Consider the following 27,225-nt stretch of genomic DNA (forward strand, 5'->3'; position numbering starts at 1 on the left):
ACTTCTTAACAATGACAGAAAGGGAGGTTTCACTGGTGTGGCTCAAAAAGGTCAAAGTGGCCTGTATGTGGCCAACAATGTAAAATAAGTTCGACATCCCTGGTTTAATACAAAAACAAAGATGAATATGTTGCGTTAAGCTTCATTTAACGCTTGTGCTACACACAGCCAGGACAGCCGTTCGCTGCTTGTTTCGCACAGAAACGAGCTCTAGCATTGTAATTTGTGTTCCCTTAAATTACCCAGAACATCCCAACCTTGAGCTCAAATGAAACGACACATTTTAAACAAATTCTCCTTTACTTGAGTTCATTTGTAAATTTTTATTACATTTTTTTTATTCATAACAGCAAGAATCAAATATAGCAATGCAGGCCCCGTGAATAAAATGGGTCACGTACTTTTCTCTTAACTCCACACATCCATCAGTGTTGGCACAGCACACCACAAGCTATACTAACTACCTCCATGACTGGAATTATTGCATGATGCTATAGTTAATCAAAACCAAGGCAAACACAATCCTGTGAGATCCAGAACATACCACACCCCAACTCTTTATAATTTTTCTCATATTTCATTCAGATGATTGGATTTTATGGCTTTAGACTGTTGCGATCAGTAGTTTTCTCTACACACGCTTTCCAGACGAGGTGGCTGGTATGCAAACATGACGCATCCTTTCAGGGGGCCCGGAACAGTAAAACAAGCAGAAACAAACTGCAGCAGAAGACAGAATACATCATCTTAGCACTACAAGCAGAGAAAACAAACAACAAACCAAAAAAAGTTCAGTTTACATTATATCATAAATGTAAGCATGCGTGCTTGTAGAAGATGAGAGGTGACTAAGATGATCAGGACAAAATTTCAAACTAACTGGTTAATAACCAAACTACGAAGCAGTATATCATTCTGCAGTTATTCTTAAATTCTGACCTGATGTTGAACTACGATCGGGTTCGGTCAGTTTCATCTACTAGAAGCACAGCTTACATAAACATAAAGAACATACTTATAGCTATGGTGTTTGTGTTGCATGTATTTTAACTCTCCAAGTGGTGAAACTTTAGTGAGTATATTCTCAGGAATCTTTTTTTTTTAAATAAACCACTATTCTATTTTTATATTTTTTAATATATATTTTATTCCATTACATTGATAGAATATTGTATACTGTAAATACATCTTTCTGTGTAAATGTTTTCTTAATCAATAGTACTGTGTTGTGATTTCTTTTTTTAAACTGTATATGTATTTCCTTTAACATGCATTCCTCTCTGAGTACAGTAAAGAGACAGGACGTGTTGTGATTGGTTGGGCCTGGGCGGGCGTGGCCATGACACACACCTGTGCAGTACAGGCGGGTTGGGGGACCAGACAAACCCAGTCAGGCCCTTACCCTGGAGGGTAGTGGATGCCTCCTCCGGAAGGTTACCTGGCAAACTACAAGCTGCTGACAAAAAAGAAGAGCAACACTTGGCCTTTTCTGAAAGGGGTAGGAGAGTGAGAACTCGGTGCCCTTTTGATGCAAGCAATTTTGTTCAGCCTTTCATAAGATTTTTTTTTTGTTATCCTAGCAAAATTCCTTGTCTTGATAGACATTATTTTTTTTATTCAAAATAAGATCTCAATATACATGATTCTTTCTTTTTTGACTATGTACAGAAGTGCAAAAAAGTCAACCATTATCACCTCAAGATTCCCCACCCCACCCTTGTTGTTTGCAGATGGCTGGGTAAGAAACGAGAGTTCAGACTCGGTTTCCTACTCGCCACGTTCACCTGACCCCGCCAGCAACGCCCCCAAAAGTGATCAAATATGCAGCTTGTTTTCCAACATGGCCCAATTTCCAGGGAGAGTAAAAACATTAAAACAATAGTTACTATTTGAAATGGATACAGTAGAAAATAACATCTTTACTCTAAACATCTAAGAACTAGATTTTTATAATAGTCTTTTTTTTTTCTTATATGACTAGTTACAAACCTTACAATCATTAAAATATTACTCGTTTATTGGCGACGGTTGCCACAGCGACAACCTGGGCCTCTCTGTTCTATTATTTCATTACTGTTAGATACTCATATAAAACATCTTTGTTCAAAGAAGACAAAACAAAAAGACTAGCGAAATGAACAATATGCATACAGTTCAACAATATGCATAACGTAGAAAATATTGAGTTTACAATTGTAATCATACGAAAATTAACATTACATGGAATTTTAGGGAACTGTGCATGAGGAACACGCAAACACACACACTGAACCTTATATTCATTATAAGAAAGATAAATATAATAAGCCAAACTGAAAATCTGAACTAATATCAAAAAAATCATCCAAACAAAACAATAAAACAATTGTTGTTGTCTAACAAAGAAAACCACAAGAGAGTTAAGAAAACACAGACAAAAAAAAGTGACAGTTACATAGTGCTCTCTCTGTGTGTTAATATGGCGTGGATTAGGCAACTGGATGGTTCAAAATGGCATGTTGCATTGTGCTGACCCGATAATACATTCTAAGGCTTTGGATGAGTTATACAATCGTTTATATTCTTGCCACTTTCCCTGTACTATCCACCAATTGACTATGCCTGAAAAAACACCCAGAATATTAAAAAATAAAATAACATAAAGAGTTCTAGAGATCTACTCCAAACACTCGATCCTTCTTTGGGCTACATATTTTTAAGAATTTAGCCCCACTAGTCTATCCACAACACCTAACAACAGTGACACGAAAAGACTTTGGCTGACTATCTGAAAAACAGTTCTCAGGTAGACATAAGAACAAATACTCTTAAATATGTCTGACTTTATATACACTACACTGAATTTACTTTAACCTGTCTTAAAATATGAATAACGATACCAATGAAAAACAAAATCGGGTCGTACAGGTCGCGTATTTGCCAGTCGCACTGTCGATTTTGACTTCTGTCTCACAGCAGCGTGGATATCATCTGATCCTAACCCTGTGGTGTCATCATAACAGTTTCATCGCTGAGAGAGCTTCTTTGGTCTCTCACCCAGGCTGAGATCTCACAGTCTACTCGTCTGACGTTTAGAGTCAACAGACTTAATGGCCGCACAGAGCTCGGATTACGAGTCAAGTCATTTCACGTCTAAACAACTGACATCAACAACAAAGTTGAAGAAAATAAAATTAAAAGCTAATCATTCAGTAGAAGATTTATGCAAAGCACACGATCCGGGGACGGTCATCTAATCAATGGGCCGATGGTGCTCTTAGGGAATCACGGACAATGACGGGCTATGACATTGGACACTTCATGCTGTCCAAAAGAGAAAAGAGACGTATTAAAGGGAGTCGTTGAGTTGCAACACTTTGTAACACTGCTTCTATACCATTCATGTAGTTTGAGATGTATGGCACTTTACAGGGATGCCTGCAACATTAAAGACATGTGCTTAAGAGATAGAAAGGTAGGCTACAAAGGTTTGAAAGACACCTCACAGACATTCAGTTGCTATTTTGCCTCTGAGTGCACTCATGTAATTTCCCTTATATCAGGTTTAACAAAATCAAATCATTAACAAAATCATTGTGCATGCATATGTGATTCAGTCAGATTATTTGTTTCGTTTTTCCTCAAATGAAATACAAGGTGCACCTTTGTGTAAACAAAAGACCAACAACCGATGAATAAACACGCACAACGTAAGTCATGATTCTTGGTCAACAGACGTACCGATTCAGTCGACCTGTTCAGCGACTGCTCCACACATTTACCTTATGTTAACATTCAAAGTGTGTCTGGTGAATAAAGGTCAGTTGCCTCTACAGAACGCAAGGCAGTCTTTGATGCGATGTTGTTCTTTTCTCTTGTTGTGTAATAGTGTGCATGAAGTACACATGAAAACGCTTCTAACAAACTGTGCCTCCTATGTTAACATGCAGATTTATTCCAAACCAGTTCGGTCCTCCGTTTCGCTCCTGATGTTACGAGCATGGAGGGTGACCACTAATCTTGGACTTGACACCAGCACGCTCCAGCTCCATCTGAAAAGAAGTGCGTGAAGTACAGGAGGTCAGTTGTGAGCAACGGCAAAATGGCGAAGCAAAGCTAGTGAGTTTACTGCTGACTTAGAGTTCAATCAGACAAGAATGCTGATAATAAGCCTCAAAGTTTCTTTCTAAAATTTCTGTCTAAAACAAATGAATGTATGGTTTCCATAGTAACTGTGAATTACAAACTGTACTTGAACCACTCATTTGTTTTATTTATTTGTTTATATATACATATAAAGCGCTGATTTTTTTTTAATGTGCAATCATATATAGAAATACAGCATGTAAGGCAAAAGCTGATAATTTACCATTTTAACAACCTTGAAAGTCAATACTTGGTATGACCACCTTTATTCTTCAACGCTCTAAGGGAAGCTTACTTGCAGTTTCTTCAAGTAATAATAATAATAATAATAATAATAAATTTTATTTATAAAGCGCCTTTCAAGACACCCAAGGGCACTGTACAATAGATAAAAACACATAATAAAGTAGTGTTCAGGAGTAGTTGTACAAGATTCCTGAAGGACAATAATGTGATCCAGGCTTTGGAAAACCACTGAATAACTGGAAAATGTTCCACTTGTTTTTCTATCTGTTGTTACTGCAGTGTGTTTGCGATCACTGCCCTGCTGAAAAGTGAGGCGGATGGTGTTGCACGGTGGATCAAAACGATGATAATTTCATCAGTTATGTTCTCCAACACCAACACCAACACCTCTAAACTTTGACAGAGCCTCAACACTGTTTTACAGGTCCGTAGATGCTCACTGCTGTACTTGTCTTCTGACCTCCTCTTTGCATATTGATGATGATTTGAATCAAAAATTCAAATTTACTTTATAACAGCTTCTTGAAAACAATTCAGCAGATCCATTTATGATGGATCAGCTGAAGTGCAGCAGCTGTGTCAAACTCCTTGAAAACAAAATCTAATGAATGAGGGGTGGCTCGAAACTTTTGTACAATAATGTACGAAGTTATAGTTCGCGAAAATCAAGGCAAACAAAAAGGTTAAATGAAGATCTCTGAGGGGAGGCAGACTATTTCATGCACTGTTACTGAATATTAGAACCCATTAGCTGCACAATTGTCCAATATGAACATATTTCTTAGAAGCACAAGCTGCTTTAGAACAAGATGTGATATTTGACATTTTTGATGTTACTTATCTGTCATCGACATTATTAGTATTTTATTATTTCATATATTTTATTAACTATTTTTAGAGCTTTATATCGACACAGGTTATATCAATCAATTCTATAATACATTGTTTATGTTCTACTTTACTAAAACGCTAAAAGAGCTGAGATATTCACAGCTGTATTAAAAACAAAAGATTTTTTTTATGATTTTCATACTGATCTTAAAAAAATATGTAAAAGTATGCAAACACTGAGCGGCTGAAATTAATTTGATCTAGTTCAGCTGTATGATGACTATCATATCGTAAATCTCATCAGCGGGGAATCAGGAGCGCAAGAAAATCTGATGGATCACTGTGAAAACTTCCACAGTGGCCAAGTCATACAAGACAAACAGGATATTAATTCATCTCTGTTGGCTTGTGCTGTTTGATAGTGTGGAAGCTTATTTGCTATTCCTGGCATGTTGTAGCTGCTGGCAGCTTACAAGCTAGTTAATGTTTCCAGCAACCATTTAGAATCACAACTTTAAATATTGGCAAACATTACTGTATAAATTTCAACATGCAGGGAGGGAATGTAAACAGATAAGCACTAGACGCTCTACTTGGCAGCTTTTAATATATTTATTTATTTATATTTCATTTAGTTTTTTTTAATTCTACCTGTTTTGCTGTGTTTCTGTTGATTATTCTAAGCTAAGTTAAGCAGCTCCTGACTCCAGCTTCATCTCTAACGTTCAAATATGAGCGAAGACGTAATCTTCTCTTCTAACTGCTACCAAGTAAGTGAACAATTTTATTTTGTAAAAAAACATTTCTCCCACAACTCCCCCAAAAAACAAACAAAAAAAAGCTTTTGTAACTCTGTCACATCAGAGGTTTGGAGGTCTTTTTCAGAGAAAAAAGATTTATTGTTCGAATGCATTGTGTGAGGTGCTGGAGGTGCAGTACATACTGTTCTGAGACTTCTACATCTGGGTCACATACTTGTGACTAGTCAGATGGTCTGCAGATATTATTGGAATCTGATTGGGAGGAGAAAAGACAAATAGGGGAGGAGGGGGGAATGGGAAGACAGAGGGAAATAAACAGAAGGGTCTACTGCAATGAGGACAAAACACACTGGAACCACAACCGCTAACAAGCATAAGCATAGCGATCATGTCTATAATCACAAATTGAGATACTTAGAAATAACTAGCAAAGACCAGAGGTGATCCTTGTGCACCACTCATGCATTTTTCATTTCATTCACATTGAAATCGTACGATTAGAGGAGAAAAAGTCAGAGGTGATAGCAGAGGTGAAAGACTGTGAAAGAAGGCAGGAGAGGAGCAAACCTGATTGGCTGTTGCTGTTGCAAAGGGAACACTTGTGGCAGATGTGGTGGCTGCAGACACAGTGGCTGGGGTAGCACCGTGCATCATGGGTACTTGGAGGGGGAAAGATCACACAGGCAGTTGAACCAGAGCAGATTTAAAGCTTTTAATGCTTGACACTTCATTTGTATGTCTGTGTATAGAATGCTGATAAACATGAGATCTAAACAGCTTCAGATTTATTGTCTGCTTTCTAGCGATCTTTAATGTTTTATCTACAAACATCTCAGCAATTTGCGTAAACTCATAGCAACTCACCTGCTGTGGAAAAAGAAAAGAAACGTCAGGGAAATTATTTAAATAGTGGCTAATTGAAAATTGGACGAGCATATCATATCAGGAGGCAGCGTGTTATTTTCTTGGCGGGGAGCATTCAAAACTGAATAAGAGACTTCACTGGGTTTTGCAAAAATTACAGTGCAATCAGGATTGCATAAACTTCACACAACATCTCTATCCTTTCTTCTGCTACCACTGATAAATCCTCATGTTTATATGGCATTTATAACCAGACAGTATAATGAGGCGCTCAAGAGGTTAAAGAGCTTGAAATGTAAGTTAAACAAAGCAGGGGTCAGGGGATTTTGAACTGCAACAAGCATTAGGTGACAGACAGATCTGTGGTGAAGCAAAAAGGTCTACAGTACAGAATAGTAAAGCACATCATTTCCAATTGAAATTACACAAGTATGCTCACAATCAAAATTTGCAATTTACATTTGAATAGCCTGTGTTGAAAAGACACTGAATATCATTTTGAGTACATTTCAAAGTCTAAATTTAAAAAAAAAAAAAAAGTGCTCACTTTATGTGGTGAGTTAAATGAGAGTGACTACAATGGGTTCAAAGATAATCAATAAGGAAAGCTGGCACCTACCAACACTTGTTGCAGGTGTCATGCACAATATCGAGCCTGCCCATCATGCATTGCAACAGGGAGTGGAGTGAATAGGGGGGAGAAGAAATCAGCAAAATGCATTACAAGTGTTACAAAGTCAGACAATATTGGATTCATTCTGGATGTAAACATGTGAACTCTTTCATAGAGTGGCCACAGCTTATTATATAACAGCATTGGTTATTATTACTTTCATGGCTTGCAGTTGCTGTAACTGCACATACTGCATATTTAAGAAAACATATGCATGAAAGGTCTGAGTGGGAAGAGGTGGGAAAAACTGAAAACAAAACAAAACTTGCTGGCCAACCCCAGTTTACTGTTCAACTTATCCATTAAACTGAAGGACAAATTAAACGCTACCACTACCCCAATTTTCCTGTCAGGGCCATGGCAGCTGTTTGTACGGTGACAGGTTTGAATGGCTTGCTTTTTAAGCCCTCAAACAGTGTAGCTGTAGTGATCTGACAGTCCAATAGAGTGGGACATATGAGGATCTGAGGATCTGAATGTCTCACAGATGGGAATCGATGGCAGGCTATTCTTAGGCTGTCACAGGAGAATATGGGGCACAGTTAAAGATGACTATGCAGTGCCCAAAGAAGAACATTTAAAAAAGCTGTCTGTGTGTGTGTGCATTTTGTGCATGCACATGTAGTGTACACCTTGGGTATGATTTAAACTGGCAGAGAGTGAAGAAGTGCCCCTCATGTTCCAGCAGTCGTGGATTGTCTTGCCCCATTTTTCAGAATTTCAGTTCAATTAAAGTCATATCTTGCTGTTTATGTTTATGTTTTTATACCACACAAAACATTTTGAGCCCAAAATGTTGATTTGTAACTAATTTAATTAAATGTATATTTCCCATGTAAATGTAACATCAAATGTTCAACTTAATGAACATTTTAATAAATACTTAAATAAATAAAAACTTTGATTTATTTATCTCAGTTGCATCTTATTCAAAATTACTGCTTCCTGTTTATTAGAATGATCTTTTGAGCATGGTTTATATGTAATACTAAGGGTGTTTTCACACCTGCAGCGCTTAGTTCATTTAAACTCTGGTTTGTTTTTTCCCTCAGTGCGATCATTTGGGCAGATGGGAAAACAGTAATTGGACTCGGGTGTAAAACAATCGCACCAAGACCCTTTGGTTCCAAATGGACTCCAGAGCAGTTCGTTTTTCATGTGAACATGATCCGACCTAACTGCGTTCCAAGTTTGAGCTCAAAAAGTTCCCGTTACCATGTATGCTTTGTATTCTGAATGCAGCAAGGTACTATAAATGTGCCAAAGTCTGTGCAGGCAAACAACTAACCGTGAAATGAATATAAACTCTCCACTAGTCTAGAATGCAGCACCTTCTTCCTGTATTTACTGTTGTTTGTCCAGCCCCAGACTCATCTGGCCAATAAGCAGCCTGAATATTTTCACGTGGTTTATAGTGAAGCATTTTGGTTCACTTGGATTTCTCCGTGTGTGAAAACAAACCAAACCACCGGGAAAAGCTACAAGTTTACAAACTCATGAACTGACTCGGACAAATATAGAAAACAAATATAGGTGTGAAGACATCCTAGCACTGCCTGCCTGTTTATAAATGAAAAAAAAAAAACTTTTGACTATTTCTCTTCCTACTTGTGACACCAAAGTTATGATCATGCAGTACATATATGTGCAAATAACACTGCAAGTTTTTCCCCCATCATTTCACACATTCAGCCAGACAGTGCAGATACCAAACCATAATCAAAGGAGTGTGGAATGTGAATAGGATAACTGCCACAAACACCAGCTAAAGAAGACTCGGACCTTACCTGATGGTATGAAGGCAGCCTGCTGCTGAAACTGCATGTTGGCCAGGGCCTGTTGGTACGGGAATACACCAGCATTGAACATAGTGGTGGCACCGTTGGCTTTTTCAAGTGCAGGTCTCTTTGGTAAAGGAGGCAAGACGGGAGGGAGCCCCTGAAGAGGGGACAACATCAAAACAAAAGGATGGGAGTGAGGGAAATCAAAGTATGGTAGCAGTGACATTCAGGACAGAGAGAAGAAAGAAATTCATTAGAAGATTAAATTGCCCATCAAAACAGCAATCAAATATATTGGCAAGCAAGCAGTGGACTACATTACTTCTGTCAGAGCAGGCGGACAGAGGTGCTAGCTGACAAAAAAATGTGTGACGTATATCTTACGACAAGCATAAAAGTACTCAAGATATTGTCATGAACCTTTTTACATGATTTTAGAATATTACAGTAGATACAGTCAATATTTTGCTGGCTGAGAACTCGAATTTTCCGTAAAGAGAACTTAGCAGCTGCTTAATATAAGCTGAAGCACAGATTGCTGGACCACCAATGGAAATGATGTAGTTAGGGAAAGTCGCGCTGTCAGCTCCATGATAATAGTAAACTATACGCCATGTTAAGACTGTCATGACACCTCTTTACCAGTTATGCATGCAGTATGGGAAATGACCAAGACATGCAAAGACTACCATAGCTTATACCACAATAAACTTTTGCATTTTCATGCTTTGAGATTCACTTAAGGTGATGAACTGACATTGGAAAATGTAGTGCATTTCCAGTTTTGAGCCACTGTCCTTATTCTTCACTAATGTGATTGGAATCTGTTTTTAATCTTAAAACGTCAAACCAAAGGTTACAATCAGTTCATCACCCTTAAGTGCTTTCTCATTTAGTTAGTTAAACACAGCTTCAAACTATATCTATCACACCACAGCTGCATGCCAAGCTAAAAGGTGAAAGGTCATAGTACCAGATCAAAAGTTGCGTCGAGGGGTCGCTTCATTGATTTGACAGCCGACTGAGTCTTAATTAGCAGGCAGCGAGCACATGATGGCAATGGGCCAATGGGGTTCAAGCGCATTAACAAAAACCAGCAAGCGAAGGTGCGTCATGGGGGCAGCAGTGCAGTGTGGGTTGGTGAGGAAAAAAAACAAACAAAAAAAACAAACAAACAAAAACAAATCATTGGAATGCAATATACAACAATTACAAGACTTGTGCATGCACATTAATGGCTTTGGGTTACTGAAAAGAATTACAGCCCATAGCAAACTTTGCTGTCAGAAGAAAGTTTTTATTTTCATGAATGCGAAAATTCTATGCTATGGTCCAGAAAAGATTATTAGCCAATGAATGAGCTTTGATCAAATACATTCATTTGAAACAGACTATAAATATTATCTAATGTGATTCTGCCCTCTGCTCCAGATGCACTGCTTTTCTTAAAGCCTGTGGTGGCTGGATCATGGCAACTGTACTGAAACTAATTTCCTAAAGTGGCACATGACTTTTGGTCCTAGGCCCGTTTTAAGGGTCTTAAACGACTGCAGTTTCCAGTACTTGTGTGATTCTCCTCTTCCTGTGTTTTCTGTTTCATTCACATGATTTGAATATACCATAAAAAATCATTGACATCTTCAGATGTGTTTGTTCCTAAATTGATCCTAGGGTACATGTATGTATCCTATGTCCTCTTTAACAGGTGGGCCAATCTGAACAAAACTTTTGTATCAAATACACTGATTATGAAATTGTAGATACATTTTAAAATGTTTTATTACTAAATCCTTTGTCCTGTCTCTGTCCCATCACCCCCAGCCGATCATAGCAGATGGCTGCCCCAGATGCTTCTTCTGCTGGAGGTTTCTTCCTCTTCAAAAGGATTTTTTCCTTTCCACTGTCGCCAAGTGCTTGCTCATACAGGGTTATCTTATTGTTGGAGTTTTCTTTCTAATATTATAGGGTCTTTACCTTACAATATAAAGCTAGAAAACACCTTGAGGTGCCTGTTGTATTCTCTGTTTGAGTTTGTTTCATGTGTCACAACTAAATACTCAATGAAGACTTTGAAAAAGCGTCACAGGTCTGGCTATTTGTAATAAAAGAAAAAAAGAGGACAATAATTTAGTCTAATTCTATAGATACACTCTAGTAATAATTATCATTGTGCCATTATATTCATACTAATTGCCATTTTATATCCCAGTAAGTTACTACATTTTATTTGGAAAAGATGAGATTGGACATGATAAATGGCAGGCCTGCTCAAATTGTGCTGAATCAATCGAAATAAACAGAAATGAAAGGTTAACTGATATAAAGCTGACCCATATTTTTGAATTCAGTGATGCACAATATTATCTACTGTACAGCACTTGGCGGAGCACGACCTTTTTACTGTCTCTTTAGAGAAACCGATCGCTGCATTGCGGAAACAAGATCCAAAATATGCCGCAGTCTACACAATTGTCTTCTCAGCAAAAAATGTTACACATCTATTGACTGTGAAAAAGCAAAATGTAAAACTAACAAAGCAGCAAAACAAGGAGGAGCAGGCGAGGGGAGGCTCAGTCACATACTAGCACGATTATTGCTGCTGCTAACAAAGCACACATTGACACAAGCTACATCTGTATCGTTTTAGGGCGTACTGAGTCAGAGCTGCAGAGGCACAACGGAGACTAAAGGTTGAGGTTAAAAGCAGGGTAAAATGTACTGGCTCAAGCAACGCTGTCGATACATAGAAAATTATCTCCAGATTAGAGTATTTGTGGTGCAACGCTTTTGCTCCAAACGAAAAAAGAAATTATTTTTGGAAAAACTATACATTTTAAACTTTAATGTACATTAAATGACATTTAGCTTCAATTGCTAACAGCAGGTTGTGAGATTGTAATACTTGGATGTTTCTTAGTTTGATTTGCTTTTGGAGGTGTAATGTAAACAGATACCTACCATGGCTGCAGCAGCTGCAGCTTGGTTGACTTGGTGTTGAGCGGCTTTGATTTTGGCCTGCAGGTGAGCCGGAGGGTGAAAGTACTTGCACTTCTCCCTCGAGCAGCGGCCCTTTATGTAGTCCATACACACGGTGACTGTGTTGTCGTTGGTGTCGATCATGGTGCTATCTGCAGGATGGGCAAAGCGACAGTCGTTCTCCCCACGCGTGCAGTTACCCCTCTGATATTCCCGGCATACCTGGGGCAATGGTAAGGATTTGATCATAAACCTAACACACATACACAGTTACACACATAAGTTACAAAGTTACTGGTGAGTCCACGTGATAAAGCAGTCCATCTGCTCTGTCATTTCAGATGGTATCAGACAAGGTAACCGATCTTAATGATGGGTTCGGCCATTAATGTTGATTGATAAGCAGAACAGATCCTAACCAACTTTTACAGACTCATTAATCACACCGCATTCATCCATTATTTAAATGAGAACTGTTTTTGTTCTTCCTGAGTCTGACAGAAGGGGGCAGCACTTGCATGAACAATTGGGAAAATGCCTTCTTCATTCTGAACGTACAGACTCAATGAGGCTCATGGGAAATATGAAGCTGGTTACCCTCGAGGGAGGCTGTAGCTGACGTAATTGTCAGCCGCTGGCACACAGTAGTAAACACACGTGCGCACACACACACACACACACAAAAGGTGGGTGTATATATATTATAAGGCAGCACTGTTTTTTTTTAAATTTAGGCACTCAAAGAGCCTTGCAATAACTTCAGATCTCTGCTCTCGGCGCTCCATCAGACCGTTGAATCTGAACTGGATTCGAGATGCAATCCTCCACCAAAAGAAATGCAATTTCATGGTGCGTTGTATTGATCTATCAGTTACTGTGATGGAACAAGCCATTTACTAAGTCTGTTTACCAGTCTCCCTGTCTGCGTGCATAAAGGATTTGATTTGTGGTGGACCGGCTGCCAGACAAAAGGCCACCAGCACTGTTATCTGCAAACTGCTCTGTCTCCAGTCCTGACAGCTCATCATCTACGTTCACTGACTGCTGTGAGTGATAGCGTTTCTCCCTTTGCCTGTCCCTTGTTTCTCGTGGGTACCTCTCCCTTTCTCAGATATGTATGCCTACACGTGCACACCACCCCACCACTGCTAACCAGTAACTACTGCTACTTGTCTTGTTTTTTTTTAAACGAGAGACTGCCTTGTTGTCAGGCAGATATTGTAGAGGCGGGTGAGGGAGGGAGGAAACTTGGAGAGAAGGGAAATGTAAGCGTGGTTGACGAATATAGAGTAAAAAGACGAGGATGGAGATGGAGGAGAAAGTGAGAGCCTTTGGTGATGAGGTGTATGTAGGCTGTCATAGGAAAAAAAAAAACAGGGGAGGACTGAATGATAGGATTTGATGTTCTCGGGACCAGATGTCTAACTATCCCCCTGAGCTACTTGCATCACCATGGTTGCAGGTGACCAACATATGACTTTATGCATGCTGACATGTTGCAGCATACCATATGTAAGGAAAAGACAGCAAGACTTCTGGAGCATATTTTCTCAGGAAAACTGTCTGGGGCATTGTCTTCTAAAATTGGAATTTCTCACAGCCTAAAAGGAAACAGTCCGTAACACATCAACTGAGCGGTATGTGTGTCGCTCCACAGAATTCCAGCTATGTTTACTTTGAACGACACACACTGGAAACTGAAATATGACTGGCCCCTTTCTCTAAGATATTTTTAGCAAACCTAGTTCCTTTCAAATTAAGAAACTAGGATATGAAATCTCCTCATCAAAAAGCTTCACCCACACATGCAGCCTCACTACGTCTCCTGCAGCCTGACCACCACAGATGCCGTTGACCAACAGGCCTCTCTATCTAAAAGGAAAACAGTGGAATGAGGAGAGTATTTCTGATTTGGTTGATAAATATTTCATATCCCTTTGCTATCGATCTTTTGCAGGACAAATCGTTTTAATCCTTAGTCTGAATCGAGAGGTGCATGCTCTCCTGCTCGCAGCGTCTTGCCTCCACTTATCCTTAACCTCTACAGCATGACTTGTACTAACGCCTCCATAAAATTCAGTCAGCGGCCTTTGCTTTGTTTCTGGTATCTCTGTCTCTGCCTGCTCCAATCCCTCCCCTGATGACCACAACAGGTCTACAAATTGATTTCCTATCTTCCGCCTCCATCTCTCTTTCCTGTCAGTAACCTGTTCTGTCGCTCTGCATGTTGTCCATTCATTCACTTGGTCCAAAGACTTACTCAGCCTCACCCCCATTAATTACCCAGCTACCCAACATTACATCTTAAATGTAACCTTCCTGCATTCTTGCACGCCTCCTGCCTGCCTCCAACGATTTCCCCATTATTCCGCTGCCACTGTTTCTCGGGTGGGGCTACATAATGGATGAGATTGACTTACTGTCCAATTAATGATTATCTGAACGCAGCTGGAGGAGGGGCACTCATCAGGTTTCAAAGAACTAATTGCTTTCCGAGAAGAAGTAAAGATTTTTCTGAAAATGACATATGTACATTATAACCCGAGCTTGTGCCAGACAAAGTTATCCCCTTCGTATCGATAGTGTCAGCAATGGTAATGTTTGTGGATGCTTTCATTAACATCTTATTCTCTTGTTTAAGTCTGAGAAATAACTCTGTCTTGGTAATGGCATGTAGTTAGTGTAACAGAAATGGTGTAGATACACAGACGTACAAACAAGACTGTTAATATTGAATAGACAGATCCTACGTCTGAAAAGCTTCTGTTAGAAAGGTGTGAAAAAGGTATTTCTCCCAATCGTTTTTTATAATCTGCGAGCGGCAAAGGAATCACAAAAAATTATGCAAATCCTCCCGATGTGCTTTCATATATTTTTTCCCCACTTTTTCTTGCGAATGTGTGTAAATGTTTGTGTTCCTCCTCACCTCCAGTCTGTCTGTCCTCATGAGTTTCTGTGCAGCAGCGGCGGCAGCAGCAGCGGCGGGTATGGGAACGCTGGGGTTGCTGGTGACCAGTACGGGGGCACTGGGCAAGATGTCAGCGGGCATCAGGCCGGGCGACACAGGGCCAAGGTAGGGGTTAAATGCAGCAGCCGCTGCTGCAGCAGCATTGGCATTGGTTGCAAGGCTGGGTGTGACTGAAAACATGGGCTGAGAGCACATGCAAAATAAGAGAGTTGGTCAAAATTGATCCACAATGATTTCTCACAGTCTATGTATAAAGATGCTACATATATAATCACATTGTTTCTTCCTCATATAATTATTACCTCTGGTGGATATACAGCATATGAGGCAGAAGATTATCAGTAGCAAAGCAAAAAATAGGAACTCTGATTGTGGATGTGGAAGGAAAGATGCAAAAACAGATAATTAACAGGCTTACATCTGAGGAAAAAGAACATGGCTGCTTGTCTTTCATTTGCACTAACGCGCAGAGCAAGCGTCAGTATGTGGTGTCACCTTCTTCCATTGATCAGATGGAATCACATGCTTCATACCCCAGATATCACACAGTTAGCAGTACTGATGAAGGACGTCAAGCTGTGTGAGCATGTGAGTGGGGAGAGACGCTTCACTGTAAGATAAAGTACTGCCTGTATGCGTTGTACTGGAGTTTGACAGAGAGAGGAGTATGCACTGCAAAGTTTTCCCTGCCTGATCCTGACCTCAGCCCCAGTCTAAGGATTGTCTTTTGAGCCCCTGCCAACAGGACACAGTGAGTAATAGAGGAGCGGCAGCCAGGGCTGTACTGATACATTCTTCCTAAAACCTCCTCACTGCTCAGCGATGACTCAGAAAATCAGAAATAATTCTTTCGGCACTGCCCTCTGGAATGTCTGAAGAGTTGTTTGCAATCATAAGGTGCTCTGGAAAAGCAGATGTGTCTCACTCCAGGTGCTCAGATATCAGTTTGAGATATTTGCAGCTTGGGGTTTGGATGGAATAAGCATGATGTCATCTAAAACATTTGCGGTCATGGGGTTTTAACTATGCAGTGATATCATCTTGCGAAGAGTTTGAAAGCTTACTAATAGGCCTTTTTTGGAACACGTCAAAGTTTCAGTATCGATATGAAATTGAATATTCGCATTAATTAACAAAAATGTTATAACAGAAACATCTATAATTGCATGCAGGGCTTAATTACAGTTCAGCAGTATTTGTTTTCACTATTCCCAGTAAAATGTGTTATCCTCTCTTTTTCAGGGCATGTTTGCTGTTGTTGTTTTTTGCATAACGGTGGAAAACCTAAAGTTAAGTTTTGCTGAAAAGTCCCCACTACAATTATAATGATCATGATGGTAAAATGTGACGTAACAGTCATTGCACAACTTTATTCATCTAAATTGCGGTTTTACCAATTAGCCACTGAACTGGTTATAATGGACTAAGAAACATACTATATAAAGACATTCAATACATATTGAAACTCTTTGTAAACAAGCTTAAATTCAGATTTGAATATTCTAAGATTTGTACGTCAGACGCACTGACCTAGTTTGACCTTTCTTTGTTGTAGTGCAAACACTTTGCCACATGAGCCATAACTTCAGCTCCTAAATATTTAAACACAGAGATGTGGCCAATTACACCCAGCCACTGGAATGTCATTGGATTGTGGCTTCATGCTTTGACTTATTTGATTTTCAAAGAGGATCTGTACTAAACAGGTCCTTTCCTACTGTGAGTGAGTGACAACCAGCTGTGACAGACCCTAACCACTTCACTGTGTTCATGGTCCAATGCATGAAATTAAAGTAGGTTACCTACATACACTGAGGAAGGATGGATAGCTGCAGATAAAAGAAAAAAAAGGGGGAAATAAAATGTGGTAGAGATACTAAGGGTGGAAGAAGGAGACTGAGCTACAAACACAAGGTGAGGTTAGGAAGAATAAAGTCTGATTCTTAGAAAGGTAAGTACCCGGTTTTACCCTTTGATCCCTGTGCACAGAACATGCTCTATTTTCTTGACTTTTCTTTGTAGTGGAGGTCTAAAGCCATCTCTCCTCACTGCTGTCATCCTATCTCCTTCACTTTACCTACCTGTCTTACCCTGCCCATTTATCTATTTCGGCTGCATTCCCTTCTCCCTTTCTTCTTCTGCTGTGTCCTTCTTTGTCAGCTTGTCTTCCTGCTTCTTCTCTCGTCTTGCTTTCTCTCACCCCATGACATAAACAGAAAGGAAGGCTTTGCTGTTCCAGGGAGATCTATGCTTCTTTAAACCCCCATCCCTCCCAATGGGGCTCTCAACTCAGCCTCTCTTTTCTAGATAGGGTTGATAAGCCATCAGCTAAGTGTGCACTTGCAGATGTGCGTCAAAGCACACTGCATCTTTTGAACTCCTTTGAATAGTGTTAGACAAATTCACTCCAGTGCTCTCACTTAAACATAAAGGGACAGTGGAGATGACAGAGGAATTACTTCAAGCCTGACTGGCAGTTCTCATTGTTTCTGTAAGGTTTCTGGATCGGTCATGGAAGGATTCATTTGGCTGAACGGGGCTGTGGCTATCACCTTGAACATCCTTGGAGCATGTTGCGCATACATAGAGCAACATCTTAACTCAATTTTGTGTGTGTATGTTATACGGCTTTATGGATGTGCTGTTAATCATTTAAAATAATTCCCTTCATTGTCTTATACCAGGACTGGCTATCCATCCATCCATCCATCCATCCATCCATCCACCCATCCATAGTTAGAACCTAACCCAACTGCCTATTTAATCCATTCATCCATCCATTAGTTTTCTATATTATGCAATGTACAAACGAAAGGAAAAGTAAGAATAAACTTTCATCAAATTAACTAATTCTGTCAATTTTCTTTAAGCTAAACATTTTTTTCAAACTCAGTCACAGAACTGTTTTTCATGGCTTTCATGTTTTTCAAGTTCATTTAAAGAACACTGAACAGACAAACAACCCTACCCACCGGCAGTCTTATGATCGGCCCGAGTGCTGATCATATGATTGCCCTTATGATCGGTTTACATTGGACAAATGCTACAAATATTTTTAGGGGAGTTTAAAATCGGGAAAAAAACAACGTTTTCATTAACCCTTACACACTGTTTATACTTCATACCTTTGTAATATGGTCCTATTTGGAATGTATTTGTTTTATTGAATGTGAAACTGGCAAGAACATTCTGGAACTGCTGGGATTTATTATATAACCACTAAACCTATAAACACTGTCTTTATTGTTGTCATTAAGCAAATCCTAGGAAATTACCAAGTATAATTATGAATGTTAATTTAGCAATAATAAACCGTTAGATGACAAAGCACACAAAATTGCTTATTGCAAATTGGTCTGTGCATTCACAGCAGTGGTAGGAAACTTTGTGTATGTGTCACACATGTATTCTACAGTCACACATGTTCCTTTACTCACTGAAATGGCATGGATTCTGGTCTTTATGAGCGTCATGTCTGATCAATCTTGTGCTATTTCACATACAGTGCTTAACAAATTATCAGAACACCCAGTATAAAGTCTGTGTCACAGATGATCTTAATTACACAGCATAATTACCAAAATCACTGCTATCATGGTTTCTGTAGTGATTATTCCACCAGTAAACATCAGCTAATCAAAACTATGCTCCTAATGTTAAAATATAATTGCTGCTGTTATCCATAAATTTTCAAATGTAATGTTTTACAAAAGAGTTGAAAAAATAACTAGAATGTCATTAATTAAGATTAAGACGCAACATTTCAATTATTTACTTGCTGGACAAACAAAAATGTATGTTATGCTTGATTCATTTCTGACTTCTCAGAGAGAAGTCCAGTGTGCTGACTATTTGGGTCTAAAATGTGAATTCAGTTTGTTAGCTGTTCAATAAATACCAATAAAACAAGACAGCTTTCTGAAATATTTGTGTTTTTTTGTTGTTTTAATGACAAGCCGTCAAATAAATTTGTTAAGATCTGTAAAGTGGTAAGCAGTATGTGCTGCACTGACACTCGATCGAGCCAAAGTTTATATTGTGCTGGCTACTGTGCCAAATCTGTACTGTGTAATTTTTTTGTGCCTGCTCACTGTCTTCATATAGAGTATGTGTGTCTGCTTCCCATCATTCATTGTTTCTACTGGTCATGTCAATGCAGAAGCTTCCGAGACAGCATGTTTGCATTGCACCTTGCCAAACCATTCACGCACAGTACAAACCACAGGAAATAATGGTTTTCAGAGGGCAGCGGTGCTGGTGCTGATGTTACATTTCGGGCCCTCTACAGGAACCTGGGCAAATATGGTGGGAACGCAGCTCTCGTGACAGTGTCAGGTCTCATTTGAGCTGTCACTACTGTCCCATAAAAAATTCACACTGACATCACGTGTGTGGTTACACAGTTTCAAAATTCACTAAAACCACCATATTGACTCAGACTAGTGGACATAAAATCCATCTAAATGGATATGGGCCAAACAGAGCCCTCAACTCATTACCACCAAAGGACTGACAAACACAAAACACCTTACAATACTCATCAAAAGACTCAAAAACAAAAAAAACTTACACAAATCCACTACAAACTGTATCTGGGAACAATATGCTTATTTGCACACTCAGTCACATAGTTACTGAACACACATCTAAATTATACATTATTTGCAGATTTTGCATCTTGCACATCTTCGTCTTGTCTCGTCTACAATATCTTGACAATAACTTGAACCAAAGGAAAAAATGGAGTCAAGCTAAGTTCAATGGATATAACTTTTTAGGAAAATTTAAACAAGAGTTTGTGCTGGCCTTTAATTCACTAAAATCTAACTTCTATCCTTTTTTAAACCCTCATATAATTGTGAATATTTTTCTGATATCAAGCAACATTTTAGACCCACTGCTATAAATGACTAAATTCAATTAACATTTCGCAGTTAAATATTTTTTACCTGTTGAAAACAGAACATTTTAGACATATGGTCATTGGTATGGGTATTTATTGTAATAATTATCCATAATTAAGGATAACGGATCTATGCTTTCTTGTTGTTTTCGCCAAATTCTGACCTTACTACCTGAAGGTCACACTAGATATTGAGATTCATCACACTGGGCAAAGTTTTTCCAATCTTCTGTTGCCCACAAGATTGGAAAAACTTGAACTTTGAAGCAGTACCCCATCTACTTCAAGGTTCAAAAGGTTGTGCATTCAGAGAAGCTCTTCTGCGTACTTTGGCTGTAGCAAGTGGTTAGTGGAGTTACTGCTGGATTCCTATCGGCTCAAAGAAGTCTGTCCATTCTCCTCCGACCTCAGGCATCAACAAGGCATTTTGCTGCTCAGTGGACATTTTTCACCCGGCACACAATGCACCCGACCCCTATGGCGCCTCCTGCGGGTGTTGGGCCTGCGGGATGGGCCCATGTCTCCTCTTCGGGCTGTGCCCGGCCGGGCCCCATGGACTAGGGCCCGGCCACCAGACGCTCGCCCTCGGGCACCCTCCCCGGGCCTGGCTCCAGGGCGGGGCCCCGGTAACCCTATCCCGGGCAGGGTAAACTGTTCCCTCAATATTCTTTTCACAAGGGTCTTCTGAATCGCTCTTTGTCTGGTCCCTCACCCAGGACCAATTTGCCATGGGAGACCCTACCAGGTGGCAAAAGTCCCCAGACAACATAGCCCTTGGGATCCCTGGGACACACAAACCCCTCCACCACGATAAGGTAGCGATTCAAGGAGGAGCCTCCTTGGTGAGGTGTTCCAGGCATGTCCCACCAGGAGGAGGCCCCGGGGCAGACCCAGGACATGCTGGAGAGATTATATCTCTCGGCTGGCCTGGGAACGCCTTGGTATTCCCCCGGATAAGCTGGAGGAGGTGGCTGGGGAGAGGGAGGTCTGGGCCTCTTTGCTTAGGCTGCTGCCCCCGCGACCCGGCCTCGGATAAAGCGGATGAAGATAGATGGATGGATGGATGGATGGATGGATGGACATTTTTCAGAGAATTCTCTACAAACCTCCAGGGTTTGTAGAGAGGTGTAGAAAGGTGGACAAGAATATACCTGCTGCTCGGTCTGTGGCTTTTTGTCTGACTCAGGGACCACGGCGTTGTTCTTTGTAGACATATTTTCCTCATTGCCTTGTTTAAACCGCCAAAAATGGTGGTTTAAATTTCGTGACTCACTGACGAACCATTTTGTGGCATGCAGTCTAACGACATCGTATTTTGGTGCCTGCTCGGATCACTTGGAACCTCAGGCGAGCAGGTACTAAAAAAGGTACCTGGTACCAGGCACTATGACCTAATGGAAAACCCTGAAAATGTGGCGAACCGTGCCAAGTCAATCTGAGTAGGTACTAATGGAAAACTGACTTTTGACCATGTCTACATGCCAAAATGCACTCAGTTGATGCTATGTGATTGGCTGATTAGACATTTTTGTTAATGGGCAGTTGAACAGGTATACCTAATAAAGTGTCTGGTGAGTGACTACTCACCACTGGTTGTAGCTGTGTGCCGGGCATCATGGCGTTAGCGAGCTGCATCTGCTGGGCTAGCATGGCCATGTTTTTCTGTTGGATGAGGTTGTTTCTTCCATTGATCTCTAGCTGGGTCTTTAGGTGAGGAGGAGGATGCAGGTACTTACAGTTCTCTCTGGAACAGCGGCCCTGATGGGATGAGAGACGAAGAGAAAGGAGGAGACAAGGAGGGCAAAATCAAGGGAGGGGGGTGGGGAAGAAAGACACATGGGAAGTGGTGGATTAGAATCCTGTTCCCTTTAACCACAGCCTAATGTATAGAAGTAATGAGCCTTGAATTAAGTCGCTTCCCTCCTATTTAACCGGTGCCGACCTCACATTCTTGACATCTGGGCCTGCCACTCTTTTTGCCATAAAGCAGACCAATCAGTTCTGCAGAAGATGTAGGCTTACTACCTTCTCTATTTTCTCAAGGTCCCATTGGGAGACAAATTAGCTCCAAGAGCAGAGATAAAGAGGATTAACTGTCTATCTGCTCCTTCTAAGAGATTGCTTTACACAAAGCAAACATTCAACAAACACAATGTTGCCGTGTGTCTGTGATAAAAGGAACACTTCATTGTCTGGAAATTATTTTTTTGGTTTCATTTGTTTATTATTTGATCAAAATCATGAACTTTGTGATCATAATTTCTTCAATGCTGAAATAACATCTTTAAATTAAGTCTAATTTTAAAAGTAAAAACAATTGCGTTGAAATGATTCGGCATTGTTGGTCTAACCCCAAAGAAAATTTGTTTTGGGAATCTAAATTAGCTAAAGCTCCCCAGTCTCCTCCATCCTACCACCTAAGAAGCTGTTCAACTTGATGCTCGATGTTTTAAAAAGCCCTGTGAATCACCATTGATCTCCACTCAATTCAAACAAATGAGCCATGTGTCAATATGGGACATAATTTCAGTAAAGATGAGGCGGGAGAAATGATGTAGGATCGATACGTGATTGGAGACTCCTGTGACACGAAACATAAACACATTATGGCAATCTAATGCTGTATTATGCTACTATGCTAGAGACTGTGGTCTGTGTCTGTGCGGACTCACTGCTGTGGGTGCTTATATTCATTCTGCAGCCAGCAGCCCAAAGGGAGGAGAGAATGTAATTTACACTCTCATAATGCCTGCTCCACTGAACACTCCCCTGGCTAGGTGTAATATCTTAGATATCTCCACCTCTCTTTCACTCCCCCTTTCTTCCTCATTCTCTCCCTTTCACATCAATCCCCATACATCCTGAGCCCCGTGCTGATATTTGCTCTCCTCATCATGAATACAGAGCAGCGCAAGTGCCGACGTACTGCTGTGATCTGTGTATATATTCATGTATGTGTGCAGCATTTGTACTACTCCTTGCCTTTGTCAGCTTCTCTCTCTGTCTTCTTCTTGTGCCTCAACCACCTCATCAAAATGCATCCTCAATCCATCTATTCCCATTACTGCTTTATGTAAATCTTTTTTCAGGGGGATTGGGAAACCAGCCCTGCGACAACTCCACAGTGTCCCCTCCCATGGGGAATTAAAGGTTGGCTGTCATGCGACTGCTTATCTCAGTGAGATTACCTGCTGCTCACTGTGGCCTACTATGACACCTTCCTTCACAGCCTAACACATACACTCTCCCACTCTGGCTTTATGCTTAACACCTCTCTTCTTTCTCCTCCTTTCACTTCCTGGTCTTGCTCTGTCTCTGCCTCTCTCCCATTTATTCTGCCTAGCTACAGCATGAAAGGTACTTTGCATTGGAGAGCAGCAGAATGTCAAGACTTCATCCAGCATTTTGATTGGCTAAAAGCTGTGAGGACTAGCATTCCCAGCCTGACCATTGGCCCAAAGGCCCACATTGACAATGCTCCAAGTCATCCCTCCCGGTTCATCCCTATGTGGCTGTAAACTATTGATCAGTGTTAATTGGTTAATGTCTTTTGATTTTCAGGGTACATTCCCTCTGGACTCAAGCATGTCAAATCCAGCCGTGTGTGTGTGTGTGTGTGTGTGTGTGTGTGTGTGTGTGTGTGTGTGTGTGTGTGCAATCAACTGTGACAATGCGGCCCCTCAATTACATAAATTACAGCTCTATCTGAGGGCTGTAATTTATTTAAGCTCTTTTTCAGCGGGGTTCCCTGCATCAGTTTTCAGTGGTCAAAGCTCAAAAGGTTTTAAACACTTACACATTTTTAACAAGCCATACTGGGAATAAGCTGCAAAATAATTACTTCAAGAATAAGAAACTTTTGTAAAGGTTTTTAAAGAAGAAAAGGTTTAAGCTTCTGGTAAACAGGTGGTGGAAGTGCTTTTCTATGCCGAGCAAGAATGTAGATGATCTCATGTTGCCAGTTTTTTATCGAAATATTCATATAAAAAACAACTACCTGACATTCTGGTGCTTTTAACTGGCACCACTCAATCGTTCACTGCAGTCAAACAGTGTTATTTTCAAAATAACATGGACAAAATTCTTAGGTTATGTTTTCGAAAAAGGTATTTTCTTTCTCGAAGATGAACAATATCAGCAAATTACGTGGATCCTGATAAAGACAGAATCTGAATTATCGTTTATTGGCTACATTCAGAAAGGTCAGCGCCCTAATATATTCATCCCCCTCTATTTTCACCAGCAGGGCCATTATCTATAGCAGCGTTGTTGTTCTCCAAACAATGCCATGCATGAGTCCGAGGTCCTTGCCAATCATTGTCTGTGATGTTAATGTTTTGGCTTCTCTCTTGTGCCTTTTCACCTGTCTGCCTGTCCTCCATGGAGACGTTAATATGCTAACAGACTACCAGCATCTGTCTCTCAAGCACTCTCCCTACTGTTCCATCTTCTTCTCCTCTCATCTTATTTTTGTCTCTTCTGTCTTTTTCCAATTCTTCAGGTCCAGTTCTCTGCAGCTCCCTGCCCCATTCTTTCTTCTTAAGAATTAAGCAAGTTTCACATGTTTGTTTCACTCTCCAAATAATGGAGGTAGCTATTCCTCAAATCCAGATTCTAACACTTGAACCAATTTACCTTCCCAATATTTTAGTTGAAGCAAAGAATAGTTAAATGGTTAGCACTTTAAAGACAGGAAATCACTTTTCACTATTAAGGTGTATGGAGAATAGAGCAATCTGTTGTTAAAAATCACCTTAGCCTCATTAAACCAGATTTCTCCCATGTTTATTATAGTTCCACACATGCAGGTTATTCTGGTTCGGCAACCAGTACCAACTTTCCAGCTGGTCTCCAGCTTGACTATATAAAGGGGAGAAATCTCATTAGCTTTATCATGCACACCTGTCCCTTGAACCTCCCTGACACTGCCCCTTGAGCTCACAGTACCAAACCTCCCCTGCAGCTGAGCCAGCGACCGAACCACCAAAGTAAGTAACAAGGAAGTCTTGGCCAAGATGTTCGACAGCTACACTGAGAGTTTCTGAAACCCACAGAGGCAATAAGTCATAAGTAATAATAAGTTATAAGTCAGTAGATAAACTGATTGATTTCCAGATTGTGAGTTTAACCCAGAAAATTGGAGTTTTGGTCGAGAGTGCAACATCCTCGACGTCTGGGCAACCACCTTCGGTTGCAAGGTGCAGTCGGAATCCTTGTAGAAACTGCAGTTCCTCTCACACAGATTGCAAAATGTTTACAAATAATTGCTTACTAAAATGCTTGCTGACTTAATAAATACAACAAATTGTTACCAGATTCCAATCAATCTGCCCAAATGAGCAAAACTCGCCTGTGATGAGTCTCTTTCCAACAGTGGACTTAATTCGTTTAAATGCAAGGTTCTGGTTATATTCCTATATAATAGCATGGCTGCCAAGTACCTATGTAGTTTCAGAGCAACAGAGACAGTCAGCAGACTGACTGTCTCTGTTGTTTTATCACCATCTTGACGTACCAAATTCTCTCTGAAAACGGCACATGACTGTGAGTCGTCATAGACCAGGTCCCTAACTTTAACATGGCCATTTCAAGATCGCAAGTTTATTGCACACCGTTATAATAATTCTGTAGCCGGTACAAAGATTAACATATCAATTTGTGTCAGCATACAGTGATAGATAAGTGAGTGGATATAAAAAGATTTTATTCTGAAATCTTTAATCTTAAGGAGACCCTTGGTTGTGACTTGTGGGGCACAGAATTGGTAATTATCTGCTTTTTGTTTTTTCCTAATAAGTGTGTCATGTATTATACAAACTATTACTGCTGTAGTAGTAGTTGTTGTTGTTGTTGTATTATTAATACCACTATTCCATAGCAGTAATTACTGTCAATATGTTTTTTTAACTGCTGCTTTATTTTGTCATCAAATGTAAGTGTATTTTTTGTCATGTCTCGCTCCCATCATCCCCTGGTTCTGAGGTTTCTTCCTGTTAAAGGGAAGATTTTTCTCCCCTTTGTTGCCAAGTGTTTGCTCAAAGTGAATCATTTGATCATTTTATTGTAGAGGATTTACCTTCAAATATAAAGTGTCTTGAGGCGACAGCTGTTGTGATTGGGCACTATATAAATAAAATTTTATTGAACTTAAAATGTATTATATACATAAAGGGATCAAGGGTCAAGACACTGACCCACATGTTTACGAAGTCATCGAATCACTATTTTTGCGTACATGTAAATGTTTTGGGGCACTGTGATCTGAAACTCGCAATGTCGGTCTTACTTGTTGCCTGCGGTGCTTTGACAGCTCTCTGAAAGATGTGCCTGAGGAATTCCAGTGAATAAAACCTGTGGCAGAACTCCTCTCAGAGATTGGCAACAGAGGCAAAGACAAGAACAGAAGAAGTAGAAGGCAGACAGTCAGAGAGAGCTACAGAAAAGCAAAAGGGAGTGAGACAGACAGAGACACAGATGCAGAGTGTGCTTTTCATATTAATATTAATCAAAGTGGTCTGTGCAAGTGATTTCGGCTGTGCCTTTGTTGGCATGTATCTACAGTATATCCTCCAAAGGGCTGAATGGCACATTGCTTTCCACAAAGTCCTTCTGCGCGTTCACTCCCGTAATCACACACTGATTCTGAATGATCTTTTAATCTACCCATCCAGAATGACTCATTCCAACTTAACCACACATAATCCAACAGCATCTGATCTTTTCCGCATTTTCACTCTGTCTCTCCTCTCGGTGTGCCTGAGCTCCCCTCAAACCACGGCTGCACAGTGAACACCGTGACCAGTGTGACAACTGTAGAGCTTAAGTCTGGACGGCCACTGTTCCAAGTCCCTTTGCATTATTAATTCTCTCTCAGTGGAACTGCCTTTCCCTCCTGCTCCCAAAGACAAGCATCAATCAAGAAAGTGCCGTCTGGTTGAGGGCTGTGGTGAGAATACACAAGCTCACATGCACACGCAGACACGCACTCTGGGGCATGTGCTTTCCTGACCAAAGGGTCCTGTTGGCAAGCATACGTCAGACAAAATATGACATCAGATACGGTACAAAGAACAGCCTGTCTGAGGACTCAGAGTGCT

General features: G+C 40.3%; 1 protein-coding gene across 14 annotated transcripts in view; it reads right to left on the reverse strand.

Annotated features, from left to right (window-relative positions):
• Positions 1-303: 303 nt before the first annotated feature.
• The window catches only part of LOC102292171 (muscleblind-like protein 1), a 66,875-nt gene continuing 39,953 nt past the window's right edge, over positions 304-27,225 (reverse strand). For 7 of the 14 annotated variants that reach the window (XM_005930043.3, XM_005930046.3, XM_005930044.3 and 4 more), the window contains 9 exons: positions 21,716-21,886; positions 15,184-15,408; positions 12,240-12,479; positions 10,255-10,308; positions 9,288-9,438; positions 7,447-7,482; positions 6,531-6,622; positions 6,146-6,215; positions 304-4,031 (listed from right to left, as the gene is read on the reverse strand). In XM_005930043.3, the coding sequence (XP_005930105.1) occupies positions 6,159-6,215; positions 6,531-6,622; positions 7,447-7,482; positions 9,288-9,438; positions 10,255-10,308; positions 12,240-12,479; positions 15,184-15,408; positions 21,716-21,886 (1,026 nt within the window). In that variant the 3' untranslated portion in view covers positions 304-4,031; positions 6,146-6,158. The remainder of the gene's footprint in view (positions 4,032-6,145; positions 6,216-6,530; positions 6,623-7,446; positions 7,483-9,287; positions 9,439-10,254; positions 10,309-12,239; positions 12,480-15,183; positions 15,409-21,715; positions 21,887-27,225) is intronic. The other 7 variants (XM_042224114.1, XM_042224115.1, XM_042224117.1 and 4 more) reach the window with 7 other exon arrangements.

The sequence above is a fragment of the Haplochromis burtoni genome, unplaced genomic scaffold (genome assembly GCF_018398535.1).
Source record: "Haplochromis burtoni strain Fernald_Lab_line unplaced genomic scaffold, NCSU_Asbu1 Contig_128, whole genome shotgun sequence".
Classification (NCBI taxonomy): domain Eukaryota; kingdom Metazoa; phylum Chordata; class Actinopteri; order Cichliformes; family Cichlidae; genus Haplochromis; species Haplochromis burtoni.